At 38.3% G+C, this 23,103-nt stretch overlaps 1 protein-coding gene across 1 annotated transcript in view; it reads left to right on the top strand.

The window, feature by feature from the left end:
* LOC126419334 (arylsulfatase B-like) overlaps positions 1-23,103 on the top strand; it is a 138,747-nt gene that overhangs the window by 35,961 nt on the left and 79,683 nt on the right. Inside the window, exon 2 of the mRNA XM_050086519.1 lies at positions 8,358-8,457. Within this exon, the coding sequence (XP_049942476.1) occupies positions 8,358-8,457 (100 nt within the window). The remainder of the gene's footprint in view (positions 1-8,357; positions 8,458-23,103) is intronic.

Below are 23,103 nucleotides of genomic sequence, written 5' to 3'. Positions count from 1 at the left end.
AAACACTACACTACCTGGACAACATGTAAAGGTGGTCACGGACCATAAAGCTCTAACATTCTTAACTACAAGTAAACTGAGATACAGCCACTTGATAAGATGGGCATTGGCGTTGCAAGATTATGACCTCAAAGTGATGTACAAACCTGGTAAATCACATACTATATCTGATGTGTTATCAAGGCTGCCACTCGATTCTTGGGGAATGAGTGGACCAGAAGGAGGACAAGTTTGGATAGGTATAATGAAGGGAGAACAGCATGTAGATTTTGTGAAGAGGTTCTTGAGAAACATATGTAGAGAGCAGAACCAGGACAAAAAACTGAAATTAATCAAGACTAAGTATAGATGTGCTGGTGAAGAAAAGATTAGGACATACTATTATATCCACCAGGGAAATGAAGAAGAGAGGATGAAGAGAGATTATGTAGACCAGAGTGTACAATAGGACAATGGGACACACATTACAGCAGTGCCAATTATGGACCTAAGAACTGCCTTGAGAAACTGAAATTGGACTGCGTCTTCAACAACATGGGAAGGTGTATATGCAAGTTGCTGAGTACTTGTGATACATGTCAGAAAACTAAAACTACCACTGTTCAACATAAAGGTTACCTGCATCGGCTCATACCAGAATCAATTAGAGACATCATGGCAGTGGACATGTTCAGTCCTTTGCCTGCAGCAAAAGGAAATTACATCTAAATTCTAGTTGCAGAAGAATTAGTATCTAAAGTTGTGAAGTTTTATACATTAAAGACAGCGACCAGCAAGGCCATCACTAATAAACTGGAAAAAGATTACTTCAGCAATGTATGTCAACCAAAACAAATCCTAAGTGATAATGAATCCCAGTTCTGATCCAAAGAGTTGGGGGAAATGTTGAATAGGCATCAAATTGAACAGATTTCCATCTGTAGATACAGACCAGCCTCGAACCTGGCCGTCAGGTGATGGGAGTTAAAACGTTTGTGTCGTACCTATTGTCACAAGAATCAAGGTACTTGGAAGGGATACCTAGAAGAATTTGAGCATATTTGGAACCACCTACCACATGATCAACAGGATTTGCACCATGCGAGATCTTAACTTAATCAGGAACTTGGAGTGTTTTTTGTAGGTTGGTGGAATACCCGCAAGGAGATAACCTGACTTGGTAGAGGAAACTTGAACTAGTAGAAATTAACATGAGGGAGAGGGTGAAAAGGAGGCAGTAAAGACATGATAAATTGGTGAAAACTATAACCTATTCAAGGGACTACATAGAATTATCAAGATCGAACAACCCAATACTGTAGAGGTGGAATATGCTCAAACCAGTCGAGTGCATGACAAGGAACATGTTGAAAATATAAAGAGATACTATCTGCGAGAAGATTGGGACACCTCAGAGGACAGAAGTAATCAGGACGATGAAGTGGGGCCTAACCAGGCATAAACATATATGGATGGTTTTTTTTTTTTTTTTTTTTTAAAAAAAAAAAAAAGAGTAAAAATCACGAGAACTGGTGTTTAAGTGTCAGCTGTTGTCTTTTGTTACTATATTTGTATCTATTCAGAATTATGGGTTTTCATGATGGGAAAAGACTTAACCATATTTAAGGGATGAATTGAATATAAGAACTGAGACATAGTTATCCTTCATAGTGTGATAAGTATTAGTGTTTAAAATGTTGTAGTGCGTGTTAGTGTGATCTAGATATGGAACACACTATGAACTGTGTTAATAATAGATGCTCAAAATTGTAGCACGTGTTAATGTGATCTAGATATGAAACACTCTGTGAACTGTGTTCATAATAGATGCTCAAAAGCACGAAACACAATTAGGAAAACATTTCTTTAGCGGTTGATCTTATAATGACCACACTGACAGTAGAGTCATGTATACGTTATTGAGTATAGAGTAAATTATTGTCATTTATCTGCATTTGTATTAAGTACTATTTTTTTAATGTACTATGTTTTTTATCACTGATGTATTATGTTAAGTAGGTATTAGTCTAATTAGAGGTAGTTATTTACTGTGATATGTGGCATTAATACAGTAGGATTCTGGTTGTGTTCTGGACAGCAAACCTCACAGAGATGAACTTAAATGAAAATAGTTTTGTTGCGATATGATTTTATAGATATGCAGCGTTGTATAGTTCATCACCTGTGGTAGATAGGAGTTTTGTTATAATCTATATGTGATAGTATTGTTTCAACAAATTACAATTTTGAGTTGTGTCATTAGGATAGTTTGTAATTAAGATGTAATCTGTTTTGTAGAGGCAGTTTACGACTGGACTCAGAGGATTTACCATACAATTTGTAAATTTGAATTTACTTTTATTTATATGTTTATTCTCTTTCTACCACTGTGAGCTCTGTCAGTATTCTTTTCCACCTCTGGTTTCAAAGAAATCCTTTAGGGAGGGGGATGTAAGGGGTCAACTGCCCCTTACTTATTAAGAACAATACATCTTGAGTGCATCAATTCTATCCTAAGCCTGATGGACAAAAAACAGGAAACAATAGGAGTATTTATTGACTTGTCAAAAGCTTTTGACATGGTGGACCATAAAATTCTGCTATCAAAGCTTGAAATATATGGTATTCGAGGTCTGTCCAACAAGTGGATCAGTTCCTTCCTGACTAATCGTAAGCAGGTAGTGAGCATCAAGCACACAAATATTGAACTAAAAACTGTATCTAATCACTTATCTGACTATAAACAAATTAAATGTGGTGTACCCCAAGGATCAGTAATGGGACCCTTTCTGTTTCTTCTGTACATAAATGATCTAAGCTTAAATGTTGATGCACACAAAACAATCATATTTGCAGATGACACCACGATTCTACTAAAAGGTGACGACGATGAACTGTTACAGCAGACATTAAACATCGTCACGAAACAACTTAGCAGCTGGGCACAGAGTAATCAGCTTGTAATAAACAGTAAGAAAACCATTGCTCTAAAATTCCACAATGTTCCTAACAAGGACATGTTTATCCCATCAGTCTCTATCAATGACGAACCAGTTGGTAACAATGCTGAAACCAAATTCTTAGGACTTTGGCTGCAGAGTAACATCAGATGGAATAGGCATATTGAATATCTCAATGCAGAACTGAGCAAAATATGTTACCTTCTTTGTTCATTAAAATCACGCTGTAGTGAGAAAACAGTATTGAATGCATATCATGCGTACTTTCATTCTCATCTTAGATCTGGGGTCACCTTCTGGGGAAACTCTAAAACAGCTAATAGCACTTTTAAACTACAAAAAAGGGCCATTAGAGTCTTGTTTGGGTGCAAGCCTAGAGACTCTTGTAAACCCCTGTTTAAGAAATCTGGTATTCCTCCATTACCATGTGTATACATTATGGAAACCCTTTTGTTCTTTAAATTAAATGTAATACATAAGGACTGGAGACTGCAAAAAAACTGTGATATACACAATCACTTTACCAGACAAAACGGAAACTTACATATGATTCAAATCAGCAAGGACTGTGCCAAAAAGGTACTTTTCACATGGGAGTTAAGCTTTATAACAAACTTCCTGAAAACTTAAAAGCTATCACTGAGGTCAATAGATTTGTAAAATCTCTAAAGTCATATTTACAGCATCACTGCTTTTACTCCATTGAAGAATATTTAAATTTATGAAATGTGGTATATAAATACTTATGTGTAAAGTGTATTATTGTAACCTTAAATATGTATGCCTTGAAATGACTTTCAGCCTGTATATTTTTAACTTGACTTGTCCAATGTCTTATGCATAAACTGCTATGTAGACAACAGGACCAATAAAAAATACAATACAATACAATCTTTGCTTCACGCAGGTCGCAGTAGGTACTATCGATAGTCAAGTGCTGGGTGTGCCAATTAGTTGGTTGGTTTGTGGGGGTTGAAGGGACCAGACTACAAAGGCATCAAGTAGTCATTGTTGAGACTCCGAGCAAGTGTTGACTGCTAAATGAGCAGGGCAGGTTATGGCGGGATGGCTGACCAGGTTTACAATTGTTTAGCAGCTCTGTGTCACACGCTGCCATGGACCTGACCTCCAGCAGATATGTAAATGGCATTAATTGAGTGACTTGTTGATGTGTTTAAGTGTTACTTTGTGCCCCATGATTACGCGACAACCACACCAGGCACCCATGATATGGAGTGCAGTGAGGATTGTGCATTCACTGCTACATGAAGAATTTTGGCATGTAACAACATCAATAAGTGACCTGTGAAGAGTTAACCATTATTATTTTGTCAGACAAAGGGGGTAGCTGTCTCATTTGTGCTGTTTAGACAACGTATGTAGAACCTTAACAACAAAGTATGTTGCAATTATTCCAACCTGACATCCTAATTAGTTTTGTTGAATTTGATACGAAACAGCTCCCGTGTAAATGTTAACCAATCAGCCTTTATCAGTTGCACATGGTCAAACTATTCTAAACTGTTAGGCTATAATCCACTAGTTAATAACAATGGGTTAATAAGGGAGTGTTTCACTCTCAAAATTACCTTGCACCGCTCTGCTTCTTATACCTCTGCAGAAGACCATTCTTCAACTGCCCAAATGTCTCCATATTCCTCAGTGCCTCTGTAGATCTTAACAATGGTTTTTGCCCGTCTCACTAGATGTAATTCTGCCACCTGTAACAGCTGACTGTCAGACCAACCACTCATACCTACTGATGTCATCAGTACCTCCCCAAACAATACTACATCCTCAGATGAACTTCCAAAAAAGGGAATAATTAGGCTAGTGGCAGTTGGGTCCACCTCATGGTATGGTGACCAGAAAAATGTTACTTGCTCATCCACTGCAATTTTCCCTCACAACTCATGTTCTCTGCTGACAATTGTGCTCACTTTTCATCAATTTATCGTCAATGAGGGAATTTCGGATCCAGAGGCAGTACATTTGCGTCTCTGGCTCTGCCACTGTGACACTTTTACCCCTCATCCACACACAGTAGAAATACACAAAATCACAGACTGAAAATTACCAACAGATTACACTTTATGCCTTATCGTTAACCATAAATCCTTATCATTAACCATTTAGACTCCAGGCATTTGCCTTGTAACATTACCATAACAGTGGCACGTAAAACAGATTACAGACACTGACTCTGCACACTGTAACTGCCCTGTTAAATTGTTAGAAGCTTAGTCAGCTGGAGTCATAAATTTGATATTAGAGTTAGTATAAAAGTCATGTAATAAATATTTCGTTTGAAGTGCAGTTGTGGCAGATCCAAAGGTCAGTTGTGGAAGAGAAGCCACTGAATATTAAAAGTAGCTTTACTAAGGAATACGCCCAACTGACTACACAAAATAAGAGGGCACATACATTCACAAGTGAGTGGTTCAAAATAAGAATTAATACTGTAAGGGAAATGGGTCACAAGTATAGTTAAGTGGGTACACACTGAGTTGTATGCGAACATACGATTTGGATAGAGGCATGTATGTTCTAAGTACTGTCATTCCCCATGGCCTGAGTAAAAAGAATTGTGGTTAAAATCAATTCATTCACCTGAGAAAGAAAATAATCAGACTTCATAATTAAATGAAAAGAAAGATTGCAGGTTCTGAATGTTGCAGCAAATATGATCTAAATATTGAAGTTGACATTCGCAGCCACGAAGGGAAAGAGATGAACACATTCACATACCACTATTGTTGAGCAGTGTCACTGTGAAGATTTTAGCCCCCATCTAAATTCTCCATAAAAAATAAAAATAATAATAATAATCTTCCAGAGTTACAGGAGCTGGAATTCATGGTATCATAAATAGGAAAATCATATTGTTTCAGAAGTTGCTTTCATTATTTAGCGCAATATCACTTAAAATTATGGAACACTTCGTTTATACGTCTTACACCAGAACATGAGAACAATGGAAGGTAACTATTACTAAAACTAACAAACAAAGAGTGTAAATCTTCTTGTAGTGTTAAATGCTTTTCAAATGAGTGAGTGGCATGAGGGTCAAATAATTACCTGTACTTTTATCAATAAGAAAAAATTATTAAGTGTCTTTACAACACAGAGCAGTATGCTCAAGCAGATTATGCTGCAAACATTAAACATGCTCCAAGTACTGTGTCTGTAGTCACCCTCAAATTCAGAAAGATCAGCTAGTTCTCTGGCCTAAACAAAGTAACCTTTAAGTTATGGTGAAATTGCTACCTAGATCCCATGCCTGTCACACACACCAAAAATAACCAGCAGTTCTCTCACTGACCTCATAGTGTTGAAACTGCAGGTCCCAGTCCAGAAACCATGCTGCATGGATGACAAATCATGTGCTGCCCACTGAAGATGACACCACTATTTCTGATGCCAACTATAGCTGACAGTGGACGAGGAGATGTAGCAGTAATGCAGTGTTGTAGCCAGTGGAGGGTTGAGATGGGATAGCAGGCTGGTGAGGGCCCAGAGAGACTCAACTGTCAAAATCACCACTTTATTTTACTCATACATATGTTCTCCACTGATGTGGGATAGTGACCATGCCCCCACTCAACATGAAGAGAACCAGGTGTTGGGCAAGCTGACAACCAGCTTTCATCTAGCTGGGTGTACTCCACTTTAATGATGCCTATGTTCAGCCTGTGACATGTGACCTCATAGTGTGAGCTGCACTGAAGACACCTTCTGCCAATAGCACACAGAGGTGATTGTCAAGCTTGCTGCAGTAGCCAGCTCTGCAGTGAATGACTGTGTCCCAATGGCTGTTGACAAGTGGTGCAGACACAGACATATTGCAAAGGCAGAAGACAGCTGCCATCCACAGGAGTCTGGCTTGCTGATGGAGTGAGCCTGGGATGGCCCGCTGCACTGTGGCACTAAGTCCAGAAGGTGGATTTAGTGCAGGAAGCTAGTACCACAACGGGGACCCAGGCTGCTGGCTGCTATTTGTGGTGTCGTACACTGGTGCAGCCACCATGTCCTGGAGAACTGCTGGAATGCCAGTGAAACTGTTAACAAAATGATAGCTACTTACTCAAGGTAGCAGCACACCTGTTATGCCAATGCTCCACTTCTACTGATGCTCTCAACAACCAAAATAACTAAACCCTATACTTGCCATCTATCAATGGCTGTTGCAATGCTTCGCCACATATTCTCGCAGGATTGTCCATAAAATTTTAGTGTTGCTACAGTTTGGTCCAAGTTGCAGTTTCAATGCATATTTTGCTAGTTGCTGTTTCAATGCATATTTTGCTAGTTGCTGTTTCAACTACAACTGTACTTGCTCTGAAGCTCTCTCTTTTAATATTATTTGCCCTAAATAACCTAATGACGACATTTCAATATCCTGGGATTGGATGGATATTGTTCACAGATTTAATGCTACTGGCAAATCCATGCAAGTATCCACAGCATCTTGTAAGAGATATTTGTATGCAGCCATGTGTCATATGATGTTAACAAATGAGAACTCTTATGTGACACTTTCATCTTGTAAGTCAATCTTCAAGTGCAGTACTAACATTATTTTTGTTCTCAGGAACAAATGGCCATGGGTACTGAAAGTTTAAGTAATTAATTAATTAATTGTGTTTCATTGATTTCATAAAGAAAGAGAACCTTTAGGTATGTGGAATGAGTCAAGGCATATGTTAACATGAGACAAAGACATCATAAAGTCTTAATCTGTATACTGTATGAACAGTAAATAAACTTATGACTGTACCCCACAGTGCTGGTCATATTTTTGTCATCTAAATTTAATTAAGTAAATTAATAAGAAATCTTCTGTTTTGAAAGAAGCTGCTGCCTTCCCAGTTTTACTATATTGTTGCTGTTTATCTACTGCTAGTAACTTAATATTTACTTAATTACAATGGTATTTTTGAATAAAATATTTTTACAGCTCTAAATACTGAGTCTTATTTACATTGCAGTACTACTTCTCATACATTTTTCTGACAGACACTAGTCCTTGCCACGCTGCTAACAGAACTTTTCAATCTCTGAATCTAGAAACTCAGATAATTCATGGAAAGAGTGGTTAATGAGGCATGTTTTTAATTTCCTTTTGAATCAGTAGGGATTCAAATTTCTTGCTTTATGCTAGGGGAGAGTAAGAAACTGGAAATATCTACCATTTCAAGTTATCTGTATATCTAGATTTAGGAACTCATTACGATCATTCTGCATGTGGATAAAAAAGATTCTGTGTAACTTAATTTGACAGAAGTTGCATATTGGACTGTTCTTTCTTGCATGTGTATTTAAATGTGTCCCCTATAAACAGTAATCAAATAACTGATGTAAAATTATGTCTTGCATTTCATTAAATGGCAGGATATTTTTCATTGGTTTGGTTTACAGGTGGGTGTCAGGAAGACTTCTATGTTTTACTGTTCTTTGGAATTTCACAAGTGGAACCCCAGAACAACCAAACATAGTTATAATTGTAGCAGATGATGTGGTAAGTTCAGTATTGGTACTCAGAGGTACTTCTAATGTACCTGGATAGATGAAAAATCTACTCACCAAGTGGTGGCAGGAGAACACACACCTATAAAGGTTAAGGAAATTTGCAAGGTTTCAGAGCCATTGGCTCCTTCTTCTGGCAAAAGGGTTGTAGGGGAAGAAAGATGGTTGAAAAAAAAGGACTGGTGAGAATAAGAAATGGGGAGAGTTTGGAAAAGTTACCCAGGACCCTGGTTCAGGAGAGACTTACCAGATGGGATGAGAAGGAAAGATTGATTCTTGCGGAGTGCACCAGATGAGATTTGAAAACTTGAGAGTTTAGTGGTGAAAGAGAGGGTAATAAGCATGACAGAGAAGAGTGGCGAGAGATAGTAGATTTTTATCTATCCAGTTACATTATATACTAAAAATTGGAAATTTATTACTTTCTTGTATATTAGCTCAAAAAGTGATTCTGTAATACAATGACATTCTGTAGATTGAGAATAAAATGCACATTCTGAAGAAAAACTGTGCCTCCAATTTGAATGGCACTAGCTCGAAGGGCTGTGGAAAAGCCGTGAGGCCACCCCGTTAGTTGCCAGCAGTGATGGAAGTACTGTTGGGCAATTGGAGGTGAACAGCCTGCAGTGATGGATGTTATATGTGAGAAATTAGCGTTGATGGAGGGTAGAGGTCTGAAGTGTTAGCATAGGCTAACGATCTGTACATGTTCGACATGGAGATTGCCTAAGAGCTAGAATTGTGGTGATTGACATTATCATTGCCTCTGATACCAATTGTAATTTATTATAGCCTCATACAGTGATAGTTGGCCAATAAAAGACAAGGTGTACTTCAACAGTGGTTAATTATCATCTATCTCTGTGCGTGGTATGAATGGGTGCTGTTCCTCAGACAAGCTTCATGTTTTTACAACACGAAGCTTTTGATGGCTTTCTACCTTGACTTTAGCAATGTCTTGCCTATAGGAGCAGCCAAAGGTTATTTTACTAATGACATTCTGTCAGCATTACAAAAGGAAAAATTTCCTGTTTGTATTTTTTGTGGTTAGCCAAGACCTTTCATCTTACAGGTCTTTCTCATTAACTAATCTTTATTCATTTGTATAAATGACAATCAGATCTTGCTAAGGGCATACCCAGTAAGAGGCAGCGGAGGGCAGTTATTACCCTAAGAAAATAAAATCTTTGCAATCTGACCTCACATCCTGCCATGTCAAACAGTAAACATATCAATTCAGTATCAGTTTGCAGAAATACTAAGCACATAACGGGCACTGACTAGTAGCCAGTGTAACCACAGTTGTGAAATCTCAAAACTATTTCATCATTCACTACAAAATTACTCTACAAGGGAGACAGCGACACAGTGAGAACTCAGAATTACAGCCTACCTAGCAGCATTACTGAAAATTTATGCCAGTTATCGACTGACACTGGATAACATTTAATATTACACATTTGAGTATGACATGGTTATGATTGCATTTGGCTCAAGCTGTTTGTTTTCAATAGAAACCGTGTAAACACCCAGTACCTACCATGACCCTAATTATACACAAACACAAGTTAGTGAATTAGATTTTAAAAATAGGTACACAAAGCAGGACTTAAATGTATGTGCTGGACCCGGGAATAGTAGGTGTTCAGCTCTGATGACATTCGTTCTTGCTGTCAACAGTGTTCACAGAGAGCGCTTCACAAGACATGGTCTCCACATGAACGCAAAAGGGAAAAAGATTATTAGTGACGAAATACTTAAATTTATTAATGAGTCATCTGTAATGGAAGTGTCTCCAATCCCAATTCCGCCAAAACAAGAGTTGTCTGTAACAGTGGAACCATCATTATCTGCAGTAGAGCTACAACAAACACCAGTAGCAGCAGCAAAGGCTCAGATATTCTCACCAGCAGTGTCAGATAAACCAATAGCAGCAGAATCACCACAATCATCAGCAGAGCTGTCGTCATCAGCAACAGCATCCAGAACAGCAGACCCCATAATACTACCTCAAGGCAATGAAAATGCTTGTGAGGAAAACATACAAAGGTCATTAGCCGCAGCAGCTAACAAAGAAGGGCAGTCACCAAGTCGGGGAGCACAGGAGCCACCAGCAACAGCAACCACACAGAAGAGGTGCCTGAGGCCTGGGAGATCAACAGCAGAAGCAGCTTCCAATCAAGACAGATGCCTGAGAACTAGGAGACCTGCTACACTAAGTGAGGATTTTTTATGGTACCGAGTAAGCAGAAAGAGAACATGGAAAAAGATGTAAGTAAAACTGTCCATCTTAAATACCAGTGTGACAATAGTGAGAGGAATATAAATACTGGACAAAGATATGATCCAGGTTTAATGACACAAACTGAAAAAAATCACTGCATAGTACCAGAAGCAAAGGGAGCAAGTGAAGTGCTAAGTATATTACAGGAAGGGGAACTATTACATTTAAAGCCAACTGTTAGTGAACCAACTCAGTGCATTTTAAAGGAAGATAATCAGAGTGACCAGTTAAAAATACCACTAAGGCTCATGCACCTAAACATACAGTACCTTAGAAATAAGCTTAATATACTACAGGTTTTTGTAAATGAACAGTCACCTCATATAGTAGTGCTAACTGAGCATGGATTAAAATCTGATGAAATTATTTACTGTAAACTAGAGGGCTACTCCTTAGCAAATAGTTATTGTAGACAGCAACATAAGGGTGGTGGTGTGGCAGTTTACATTAGTGAGAATCTTGAGTACAAGAAATTAAACTATCTAGACCAATACAACAAAGAAGGCTTGATTGAAGTGACAGGCATCGAAGTCCACACCAAAGAGTGTAGAGAGGTTATGAGAAAACATAAAGTTATTGGGATTTATCATCCAACAAAGGCTGATGTAGTTAGCTTCAGAGACATATTTAGTAGAGTAGTGGGACGTTGTGGTCCCAGTGACCTAACTATACTTGGTAATCTGAATATTGAGGCAAAATCTTCCAGTTTGTGTAATATGAGGTTAATAGATACTCTTAACCCATATAATCTCATAAATGTAGTAAATAGTGATACCAGGGTAACAAAGTCCACATCTAGCAGAATTGACTACGTTATACTATGTAAACATATTAAAGACAGTGTTAGGTGCTGGAATATGGATTTTCACTACTCTGACCACAAATGCCAGCTTGTAGAGTATGTAAACACAAGCATCCCAAAGATGACAAAAGTTACCGCAAATAAAAGAATCTTAAAAGAGGGTAACATCCTTGCCCTAGGAAATAAATTAGCTATAGAGGACTGGGATCTGGTTTACCAGACTGAAGGATCTGAAAACAAATGGGCCAAATTCTATGATACTACGCTAAGACACTTTGACAGATGCTGCCCTGTTAAAAAAATACAAAGAGTGTTCACCCATAACCAAAGTGCAAAAACCAACAGACTGATACTTCCAGCAAATATGATAAAACTCAGGCAAAACATCCAGGACCTGGATGTGTTACACAAGTCAACAAACCTGCAGGTTTTTAAGGCCAAGCAAAATGAAGCAAAGAAAATCTTTAAGAAAGAGCTTTCAAATCTAAGAAAACAGATATACAGCAGTGAAATAGCTCAGTCAAGCAACATAGCCAAGACCTCATGGAGAATCGTAAATCAATATCGCAAAGCCACACCGAAGCCAGAATCTGAAATTGTAAATATAAGACATGAAGGAAACACAATTAAAGATCCTAATAAAGTCTGCAATGTTTTCAATAAATACTTTATATCTGCAGCTGTTAGTCCAGTTAATAACACAATTGTGAGTAGTGAGGTAAAGCTCTGCCCCGTTGAAGAGCCACCTTTTGAATTCAAACAAGTAAGTGAAAAAGAAATAGGCAGGATAATAAATAACCTAAAGAATAAGTACTCATCTGGATGGGATGGTTTGAGTAGTATCGTGATTAAAAAATGTAATAAGGAATTAGTTAAAATAATCACCCATCTGGTAAACTGCAGTATTAGAGAATATACATTTCCAAATTTATTGAAATGGAGCACAGTTAAACCAGTGCATAAAAAAGGATCCAAGGAAGAGGTTTCAAATTTCAGGCCCATATCATTAATACCTGTCTTCAGCAAAGTATTTGAAGTTGTGCTGCTGACACAACTTAGTGGCTATTTCTTGAAAAATAAGTTCCTAACAGACACACAACATGGATTCCGAAAGGATCATAGTACTATCACAGCAATTACGGAATTTCTTCACAAAACGTATGGTGCCCTTGATCAAGTAATGCAAACAGCTGGCATATTTCTAGACCTCACTAAAGCCTTTGACTCGGTAAACGATGAGTTACTTTTAAGTAAACTTGAGTCATACAATGTAAATGCTGCATCCATGCAATTGCTGGCTACATATTTATTTAACCGCAAGCAGTGTACAAAACTGACTTACAAAATCAATAATCAGATCATTAATTTCCAGTCCAAATATGAGACAGTCACGCAAGGTGTACCCCAGGGCTCAATTTTGGGCCCTTTCCTTTTCCTAGTGTACATAAATGATATAGAGCAACCTTTCAACTCCCAATTGGTAACCTATGCAGACGATACCTCACTGTTATTTCTTGGTAAACAAAATGATGAGTTAACGTTGGTAGCAACTGAGGGCCTACGTCAAATAACTACTTATTTCCAAGATCAAGGTTTGAAAGTTAATATCAATAAATCTCAGTTATTGCCATTTAAACTTACAAACTCACACCAAACCTCTATCAGTAACATAGGTGGAATTGAAGTAGTGGACACAGAAGGCTGCAGATTTCTAGGTATTCACCTAGATGAAAATCTAAGATGGGTAAACCATATCAAATTTTTATGCAATAAAATCAGCAGTTCATTACATCTAATCAGCCAGTTATCAAAAGTAGTCCCACATCAGACATTAAAAACAATTTATTATGGAACCATTTTTGCACAGATTAATTACAGGATAGAGATATGAGGTTGTGCTGCCGACATACATATGAACAGAATATTAACCCTACAGAAAAGAGCAATCAGAATTATCCATGGATTAGGGTATAGAGATTCATGCAGGGAAATCTTTGTTCATCATAAATACCTCACAGTCTACTCACTGTATCTTTACAAATTAATTATATTTTTTGTGACACATCAAAACAAAGCAACAAAGTGCTCTGATATGGATGCCTATAAGACAAGAAATAAAGACTGCTACTACAGACAAAGAACAAAATTAAAAACAACAGACCATAGTCCATGCATTAGTGGTCAAATATGGTACAACAGATTACCGAGCTCTATAAGGTGCCACAAAGGGAACTTATTCAAAGTGAAACAAATATTTCTTGATTGACAAGTGTTTATATTCTTTAAGTGAATATTAATATTAAACTAAAATAAATTATTGTATATATATATATTTATGATGAACAAAGATTTCCCTGCATGAATCTCTATACCCTAATCCATGGATAATTCTGATTGCTCTTTTCTGTAGGGTTAATATTCTGTTCATATATATATATATATATATATATATATAGTTGTGTAAAATCTGAATATTTGTAATAGGTACGATGTAACACCCAATATTGTGCCTTATTAGGTACAATGGTACATTTGTATCACGTATATGTAATCACACATGTATATATGACTGTACTAAACTTGTAAAAAAATGCTATGACGTTTGCAAAAGACACCAGTTGGTGTCTCCATGCAAAAAAAAAATACAATAACAATAATAATAATAATAATAATAATTAAATTATTATTTTTATGAAATGAGATGTGACAGGGTGAATGATCGTAAATACCTAAATGGGTCTAATGGCTCTGAGCACTATGGGACTTAACATCTGTGGTCATCAGTCCCCTAGAACTTAGAACTACTTAAACCTAACTAACCTAAGGACATCACACAACACCCAGTCATCACGAGGCAGAGAAAATCCCTGACCCTGCCGGGAATCGAACCCGGGACCCCGGGCGTGGGAAGCGAGAACGCTACCGCACGACCATGAGCTGCGGACTAAATACCTAATACATGGGAGTAATTCTAGATTGTACTATGACTTTCAGACCCAAATGTGCAGTACCAGGACAGTGGTCTTCAATTTTAATTACATTATCAATATCCGCACATGCAAAACATAAAGAGCAGACCCACACTTGCTCAGAACTTTAATGTTTGCACTATCTGTATTTGATACTGAGAACAATACAGCATGAAGGGCTTGTTAATACAAAAATAATGTACCTACAGATGTTGCCCTACATGCATTTATTACATTGGTAGCATCTGCGTGAATGCTATCATGGCTGTTAAGCTAAAGGTGTTACCAGAAACATATCACTGATGATGAAACATTGATCAGGAGAAACTGAAGTGTTCAGTTATTAAAAGTGCTGTCCCTAGCTCCTTTGCAGGACTAGAAATTTATCTAGTGTGACAAAAAGGAACAAGACTGCTCAAACTATTAAAGAGCTATTTGTTCTGGCAAATCAGTACATGAGCATGTTTTTGACATTCATCTGTATTCTGTCAGAATGCAAAAATGGTGAAACTCTTGTGCAGCTTCATGTGAAATGACATGTGGTAGTGTTCCCATTAGTGGAACAAACAAATACAGATGTCTGTAAATTTGCTGCATCAGTCTCATTCCTTTGCATCAAATTCCACACATGACTTTTTGTGGCTGAGCATAAGAGTTAGTCTGTAGTAAACATCTTGTCTGCAGCCATCTAGATGGTGGTTTGATGTAAGGACATTATTTAAAGGACACTGTTCAAAATAAAGAAAGTTACACACCAATATACAATGACAAACAATTTTTTAGAAATGCAGGCATTCTCATAAAGGGAAACAAAGATTCACATGAACATATTCATAAAGAAAAATATGAATCAGCTAGAAGTAAGGAAAAGCCAAACTCAGAGATTTGGTTCCCTTCTGTTTTTGAAACACATGAATGACTTACCAAATATATTTGAGGGACTTCCAAAAACTGCAATGATTGCTCATGCTCTTAAGGCTTTCTCGACTGTATGACCTGTTATCCACACAAGATAATTTTCTGTTTATCTCCCTTCACTGGAATTAGTTTAACTTTAATATTACAGAAACTGTTATTATGTAATGTCAGATAATTGTAATTATCACACTATTAATAAATAAATTGTTCTGTATATTAAAATATTTGTTGGCTTTTGGGATTAATAACGAAGTAGATGGAATGAACAGATTAATAATTTGATAATAAATACTCAAATGGCTTTATTTGCACTTAGGTGTCATTGGTGGTCTGGTTCACCCTGTACATGTGTGTGTGTGTATGTGTTTTTTGACATGTTCCACATATGATCCGTAACTAACCCCCCCCCCCCCCCCCCATATCCTGCACTGTCATACACTCCACCTCGTATTCCACATCCGTTTGGTCTCCAACTCTTGTATCCACATCCCAAACACTTGGAATACCTTCACCAATCCTATGTCTCTCATAAATCAAAACTCCACTATTGATGGCCACCATCAGCACCAGCAGGAAGTGTGCCCCCCCACCCCCCCCACCCCCCACCCCCCACCCCACCCCTCCATGGGCACAAATATACTCTTGTATTCATTGCTGCATTTATGGAAATATCCATTGTATCACTTCATGAAGAGTGGTGGCCTACATATTCCTATTGTACCCCAGGCATGCTCTATGGGTGAAATATCATGGGGACTGATGACCTCAAAAATTAAGTCCCTCAGTGCTCAGAGCCATTTGAACCATTTTTTGAAAAATCGTGGGACTGGACAAGCCAATCAAACATCCACACAGTCCTCTATGTGTTTCTGGTGTGAACTGGAGTGAGGGTTCTTACAGTATGCTTCTGGAAATGCCAATTGGCACCTTGATCATGAAAGTTATGACAACAGGGTATACTAGTCTTGCCACACACTGGCGGACATTCAGGCTCACTCTATAACTGAAGACCTCGGCTGTAAGGAGTGGAAGGGACAGCAGATGAGAAACCGAAATATCGCATGTAAAACATGGAAAATGACGTACATTATTCATATTAGTAGGTCCAATAAACAGAGAAATGGCAGCCTATCTCAGATTCTAACTTATAGCAACTTTTATCACGGATGTGTGCAAGCAAGCAGTGAAAAGTGCCAAAAACATGACTGCCAGTACTAGTAATGTCTAGGGTGTTCATGCCCGGATAACATTTCGGGAAAGATCTGTGCAAATCAGAGGATGATGTGGATAATTAGGACTTGGATAAAGACACTGAATATGTTTCTGAACACAAATGCACTTCAAAAGTTCTTGCTAATCATGTCAGTGTGAATTATTATTTTAGCAAGTAAACAATGTTGTGTCCCTCACCATATTTTATGTCAATTTACATGAGACTGTGACAGTAGAAAAGTGAGGGGCATCCTTATGCTATTTACGTGCTGTAGTAAGGCAACAATAAAATTAATTCTACAATGCTCTAAATCATCGATTAGATAGGTTGTTATAATTTATTACTGCAAAAATCAGTACTCTACATGTGCGTGACTACTCTGCAGTTCAGTTAAATGCCTGGCAGGAGGCTCATTGAAAGGAATAAATGGTGCACAATTCTATACTTAGGAAAAGTCTCACTGAATGTAGCCAGGAAGCATATATCCAGGAATGTAAAAAAACCATTTTGTGGGCACAGCACTGTTGGGCACTTTTTTCCCAGTCATTAAGACAGCACTCCACCTTTGGAAAGAAGTGCAATATATGAAATCACTTGTAATTGTGGCTAATTCTGGCAGATCCACATGAAGGGACACCACAGAAGTTGGAAACTTAGAAATAATAATGATTATTATTATTATTAAATGAGACATGACAGGGTGAATGATTGTAAATACCTAAATATATGGCAGTAATTCTGGATTGTACTATGACTTTCAAACTCAATGTGCAGTACCAGGACTGTGGTCTTCAATTTTAATTACAATATCAATATCCTCACATGCAAAACATAAAGTGCAGACCCATACTTGCTGAGAATTTAATGCTTGCACTATCTGTGTTTGATACTGAGAACACTACAGCATGAAGTGCTTGTTAATACAAAAATAACGTACCTACAGATGTAGCTCTACATGCATTTGTTATATTGATAGCATCTGCATGAATGCTATCATGGCTGCTAAATCACTGAATTCCAGCAAGCACCAATTTCTCTGGGTGTGATGATGCACTGAATAAGGTATTACAGCCATATGCAGACTTAGTGATAAATACGTAACCAATGAGCAAGGGTTGGTGTATTTCCTGACTAACTAAAAACCAATGTTTGGAAGCAAATGAAATTTGAAAAGAACAAGGATAACATTCGTCAGCATACCATACACTCTTCTAAGACAATACTAGTTGGTTACACTGTACCACAAGGTCCAATTGTAGGTCCCATATTGTTATCATCATCAATTGGTGATATAAATACACAACTCCATTCTGGACATACCACACTGGTTGCTGATGACACAAATATTCTAATAATTGACAAAACTGGCAACAACCGCAAAAAATACTTATACTGCTAATGAGTGAGAGCAATGTTGTTGTCATTGTATAAAAATGAGTCACATTAGTTTCTGTCTCTCATAACAAAAATGAAAAATTCCTAAACAACCAAGAACTATCAAACAAAACTTAGTTTGTATAATGTATAATCTGAAGGAAAATGAGTGATGCTGGCAGTACTTTAGGAGACTTAATGTTAACACCTTAACATCAATGTATATTAATATATTGGACCCATCGCAAAATGATACCTATTACATAAAGATATCTCATTGAACTTAAATGGTCACTAACATAATTTTGAAAACAATCAATGCACTTACGTGATTGAATGCCAAACTTCACGTAGCCAAAGAAATGTTTTGCACATTGGATACAGACATTCAGTAAATTATTATTGTTACTGTTGTTGTTGTGGCCTTCAGTTTGTAGCCTTGCTTGATGCATTTCTCAGTGCTTGTCTATCCTGTGTAAGCCTTTGATCACTGTAAAACTATTGCTGTTTGTACTGTTTATCATCCAAATCTCACTTCTGTATAAATAAGCTATTGAATAAAGTTAAAGAAGTGAAAAAGTCAAGATTTCAAGTGTAAATTAAAAAAATATTTGAATAAAACTTTTACATAGTAAATGACTTTTTTAAAAAAATAGTTAAACATATTACCTCATTTCATGAACATTCACTCATGTACTTAGGACTGGAAAGCTGTTTATCTTACCCCAAATTCTTAATAATATAATGAATTTGTATTTATTTATGTTGCTATGTGTAATATGTTCCCAATATTAACACATTATACATGATGTCTACTCAGTAATTTAACCCCTTTTAGATGGCTCTTCAAACAGCTGAGAATACTGAAAGCAGCCTGTGAGTCCTTATTTGTCTCACTTAAGTGATAATAATGCCTCTGCTTTTTGTCAGTGATGATGACTTGTTGACTAATTAATAAAATTTAAGTACCATTGAATGAAGTTCAGGAAGTACAACGGAATAAGATGCAACTAGCAATTTAATAATGCCTTTGTAGATGACAGTTATGGAATTGGGATAATGGAATCATGCCATGAGGTTCTGATAACACCTTACTTCCTGAAATGATTCATTCTGGGATGACATCCATGTACCCACACTTACATTAAACATTATTTGTGCACTTGACCAAAAAAATATTTTCAGCACCTTTATCTTAACCACTGGCCAATACAGAATGAGAACTCCAACTGTCACACTACATGCCCAAAACGGGCAACATGTCCTTGAAACACTTAAAATGTTTGACTGTGGGTTCATCATGCCTATGTAAAATCCAAGGGAAGGAATTTTTAAAAAAAAAAAAAAAAAAAAACATTTAAGTCATCCAAGAATGATTACAAATGGCAGGAAAGATCAATCAGTCATTACTCATATATACATTGTATACTTAACAGAACTTAAACTAGTGAAAAGACATGGGAAACATCATTTAAAAAAAAAAAAAAAAAAAAAAAAAAAAAAAAAAAAAAAAAAAAAAAAAAAAACAACATGACACTGTATTTGTCTTAATGTAAATGGGGTTGTAATTAATGATATGAATATAATAGAGGGAAACATTCCATGTGGGAAAAATATATATAAAAACAAAGATGGTGTAACTTACCTAGCAAAAGCGTTGGCATGTTGATAGACACACAAACAAATATAAGCACACACACAAAATTAAAGCTTTCGCAACCAACGGTTGCTTCATCAGGAAAGAGGGAAGAAGAGGGAAAGACGAAAGGATGTAAGGATATGGATTTTAAGGGAGAGGGTAAGGAGTCATTCCAATCCCGGGGGGAAGAAAGGACAGGTATACATTCGCGCACACACACATATCCATCCGCACATATACAGACACAAGCAGACATAAATGGGGTTGGCTACAAATGACAGATGAACTGCAGTATGATGGTTGTGGTTGGACTTGCACATTATGCCATCCATACTGTTCAATGAGGATGACTGCACAAGTTTGGCAGTCAATAGTTATGGCACTGTTAGTTAGGTAAGCCCATCCACAATGGCAAGTTCATACCACATTGGATGGAAAAAATCGAGGTTACTGCACCTGTCTCACAAAACAGTGATTAATTTTAACACTTGCCATGTTGCCCACGTGTAAAAACAGTATATGGTGCAATGCTTTCTGTAGTGAATTCACTAGAGCTACCCAAACCAGTCTAGACACTTAACAGGAACAGCCTGAACCAGACTATTTACACGGAGATAAACATATAGGATAGGAGTGACAAGGAGAGATAGGGTGGAGAATGAAAGGGTAAAAGAAGTAGTGAAAGAGGATCTTTTGCAGAGCAGGATAGAAACATCAAGGCTAAATAGTATGGGCAGTTAGAGAGAATAGAAAACAAGACAATTCTAAAGAAGGTATATGAAATGGAGATGCAAAGAAAAAGACCAAGGAATAGATGGGTGTAAGATAGAAGGGAGTGTGTTGAAAAAAGAGGCAAGGACCAGGCCAGAGTGAATGCAGAAAAATAATGGGAAAACAGGACTAGATTGTGAGGCTTATGTTCCGAACAGGCTATCCTGGGGCTGGAAAATGCTCAGGATGACGATGATTAAATCAAAGAGTGAATAATCCAAGACGGAATGTAAAGGATCTTTGCTACTCACCATATATCAGAGATGCTGAGTCGCAGATAGTCACAACAAAAAAATTGTCACAAAATAAGCTTTCAGCCAACCAGGCCATTGTCAAAAACAGACAACAGCAAGACTCAAGCAAATGCAACTTACATACACATGACCACAGTCTCTGGTCACTGATGCTAGACTATGAACAGCAGCACATGATGGGAGAGGCAACTGGGTGAGGGTAAGGAAGAGGTTGAGGTGGGTAGAGGGAGGGATAGCAGAGTAAGGGTGGGGACGGTAAAGTGCTGCCAGGGAAGTGTGAAGGGACAAGGTCGAGAGAGAATAGGGCAGCTTGGTGCAGCTAGGTTAGACAGAGTGCGGGGAAGGAGAGAAGGAAAATGATCGTGGGTGCATTGGTGGAACAGAGGGCTGTGTAGTGCTGGAATGAGAATAGGGAGGGGGCTAGATGGGTAGGGACAGTGACTGACAAAGGTTGTCGCCAGGAGGGTTACGGGAATGTAGGATATATTGCAGGGAGAGTTCCACCTGTGCAATTTAGAAAAGATGGTGTTGGTGGGAAGGATCCAGATGGCACAGGCTGTAAAGCAGTTATTGAAATGAAGAACGTTATATTGGGCGGCATGCTCAATGACAGGGTGGTCCAGTTGTTTTTTGGCCTCAGTTTGTCGGTGGCCATTCATGTGGACAGACAGCTTGTTGGTTGTCATACCCATGTAGAATGCAGCACAGTGGTTGCAGGTTAGCTTGTAGATCACATGACTGGTTTCACAAGTAGATGGGATAGGTGATGTTTGTGACGGGACTGGAATAGATGGTGGTAGGAGGATATATGGGACAGGTCCTACGCCTAGGTCTATTACAGGGGTATGAGCCATGAGGCAAGGTTTTGGGAGCAGGGGTTGTGTAGGGATGGACGAAGATATTGTGTATGTTTGGTAGGTGGTGGAATACTACTTTGGGGAGGGGGAGGGGCAGTTGGTAGGGCAGTGAGTAGGACAATTCTCATTTCAGGGCACAATGAGAGCTAGTCAAAACTCTGGTGGAGAATGTAATTCAGTAATTCCAGTCTTGGTGGTATAGGGTCATGAGGAAAATGCTCCTCTGTGGCCAGATGATGGGACTTTGGGAGATGTTGGTGACAGGAGAGGTAAGGTATGGGAGATTGGAAAAATGAGGTATGGGAGATCTGTTTTTGTACAAGGTTGAGGGGTTAATTACATTCTGTAAGGCCTCAGTGTGGGCCTTCGACAAATTTTGAGAGGGACAGATCATCACTGCAGATGCAGCTGCAACAAGTGGCTAGACTGTACGGAGGAGAATTCTAGTTATAGAACGAGTGGCAGCTGTTAAAATGGAGGTATTGCTGGTGGTTGGTAGGTTTGATGTGGACAGAGGTAATGATGTAGCCATCATTTGAGGTGGAGGTCAACATTGAGGAAGGTGGTTTGTTGTGTTGAATAGGACCAGGTGAAGTGAATGGGGGAGAAGGTGTTGAGGCTCTGGAGAAATGTGGATAGGGTGTCCTCACCCTTGATCCAGTTCATGAAGATGTCATCAGTGAATCTGAAGTACGTGAGGGATTTAGGATTCTGGATGTTTAGGAATGATTCCTCTCCATGTTCTGTGAATAGGTTGGCAGAGGATGGTGCTATGCGGGTGGCCATAGGCGTACTCTGGATTTGTTTGTAGGTAATGCCTTCAAAGAAGTAGTAACTGTGGGTGAGGATATAGTCGCCACAGTGACTAGGAAGGAGGTTGTTGGTTTGAATTCCTTCAGACATTGAGAAACGTAGTGTTCAATAACCATAAGGCCATGGCATTGGGGATGTTAGTGTAATAGGAGGTGGCATCAATAGTGACAAGCAGGGCAGAAACTGTGGAGAGTTAATGTAGGAAGTGGTTGATATCTTTTATGCAGGAGGGTAGGTCGTGGGTAGTAGGCTGAAGATGTTGGTGTATGAGAGCAGGAATTCTCTCAGTGTGGGCACAATTACTGGGTGCAATGGTGCATCCTGGCTTATGGAGTTTATGGAGCATGTAGAAGGTAGGAGTGGTAGGGGGAGTGGAGAGATAGACTCAGGGGAGAGGTTCTGGGATGGGCCTAAGGATTTGAGGAGAGAATGGAGATCCTGCTGGATTTCCGGAACGGGGTCACTGTGGCAGGGTTTGTTGGTGGATGAATCTGAGCCCTTCTGCCAGGTAATTCTTGTAGTTCAAGACTACAGTGTTGGAGCCTTTGTCAGCAGGTAGGATTATAAGGTCAGGATCAGTTTCTAGGTGGTGGATTGCAGTTCTTTCTGTAGATGTAAGATTAGTTTGCATGTAGAGGGATTTGCGGAATGATGGTGAGGCAAGATTATTAATAGTAACTCTAAAATATTTCTGTTTGCTGATGACATTAGCTTGGTAGTAAAGGATGTGGTGTGCAACTCTGT

This window comes from Schistocerca serialis, chromosome 1 (genome assembly GCF_023864345.2).
Source record: "Schistocerca serialis cubense isolate TAMUIC-IGC-003099 chromosome 1, iqSchSeri2.2, whole genome shotgun sequence".
Lineage (NCBI taxonomy): Eukaryota > Metazoa > Arthropoda > Insecta > Orthoptera > Acrididae > Schistocerca > Schistocerca serialis.
Note: the sequence above shows the minus strand (reverse complement) of the source record. Positions and strands in the feature narration are given on the sequence as shown.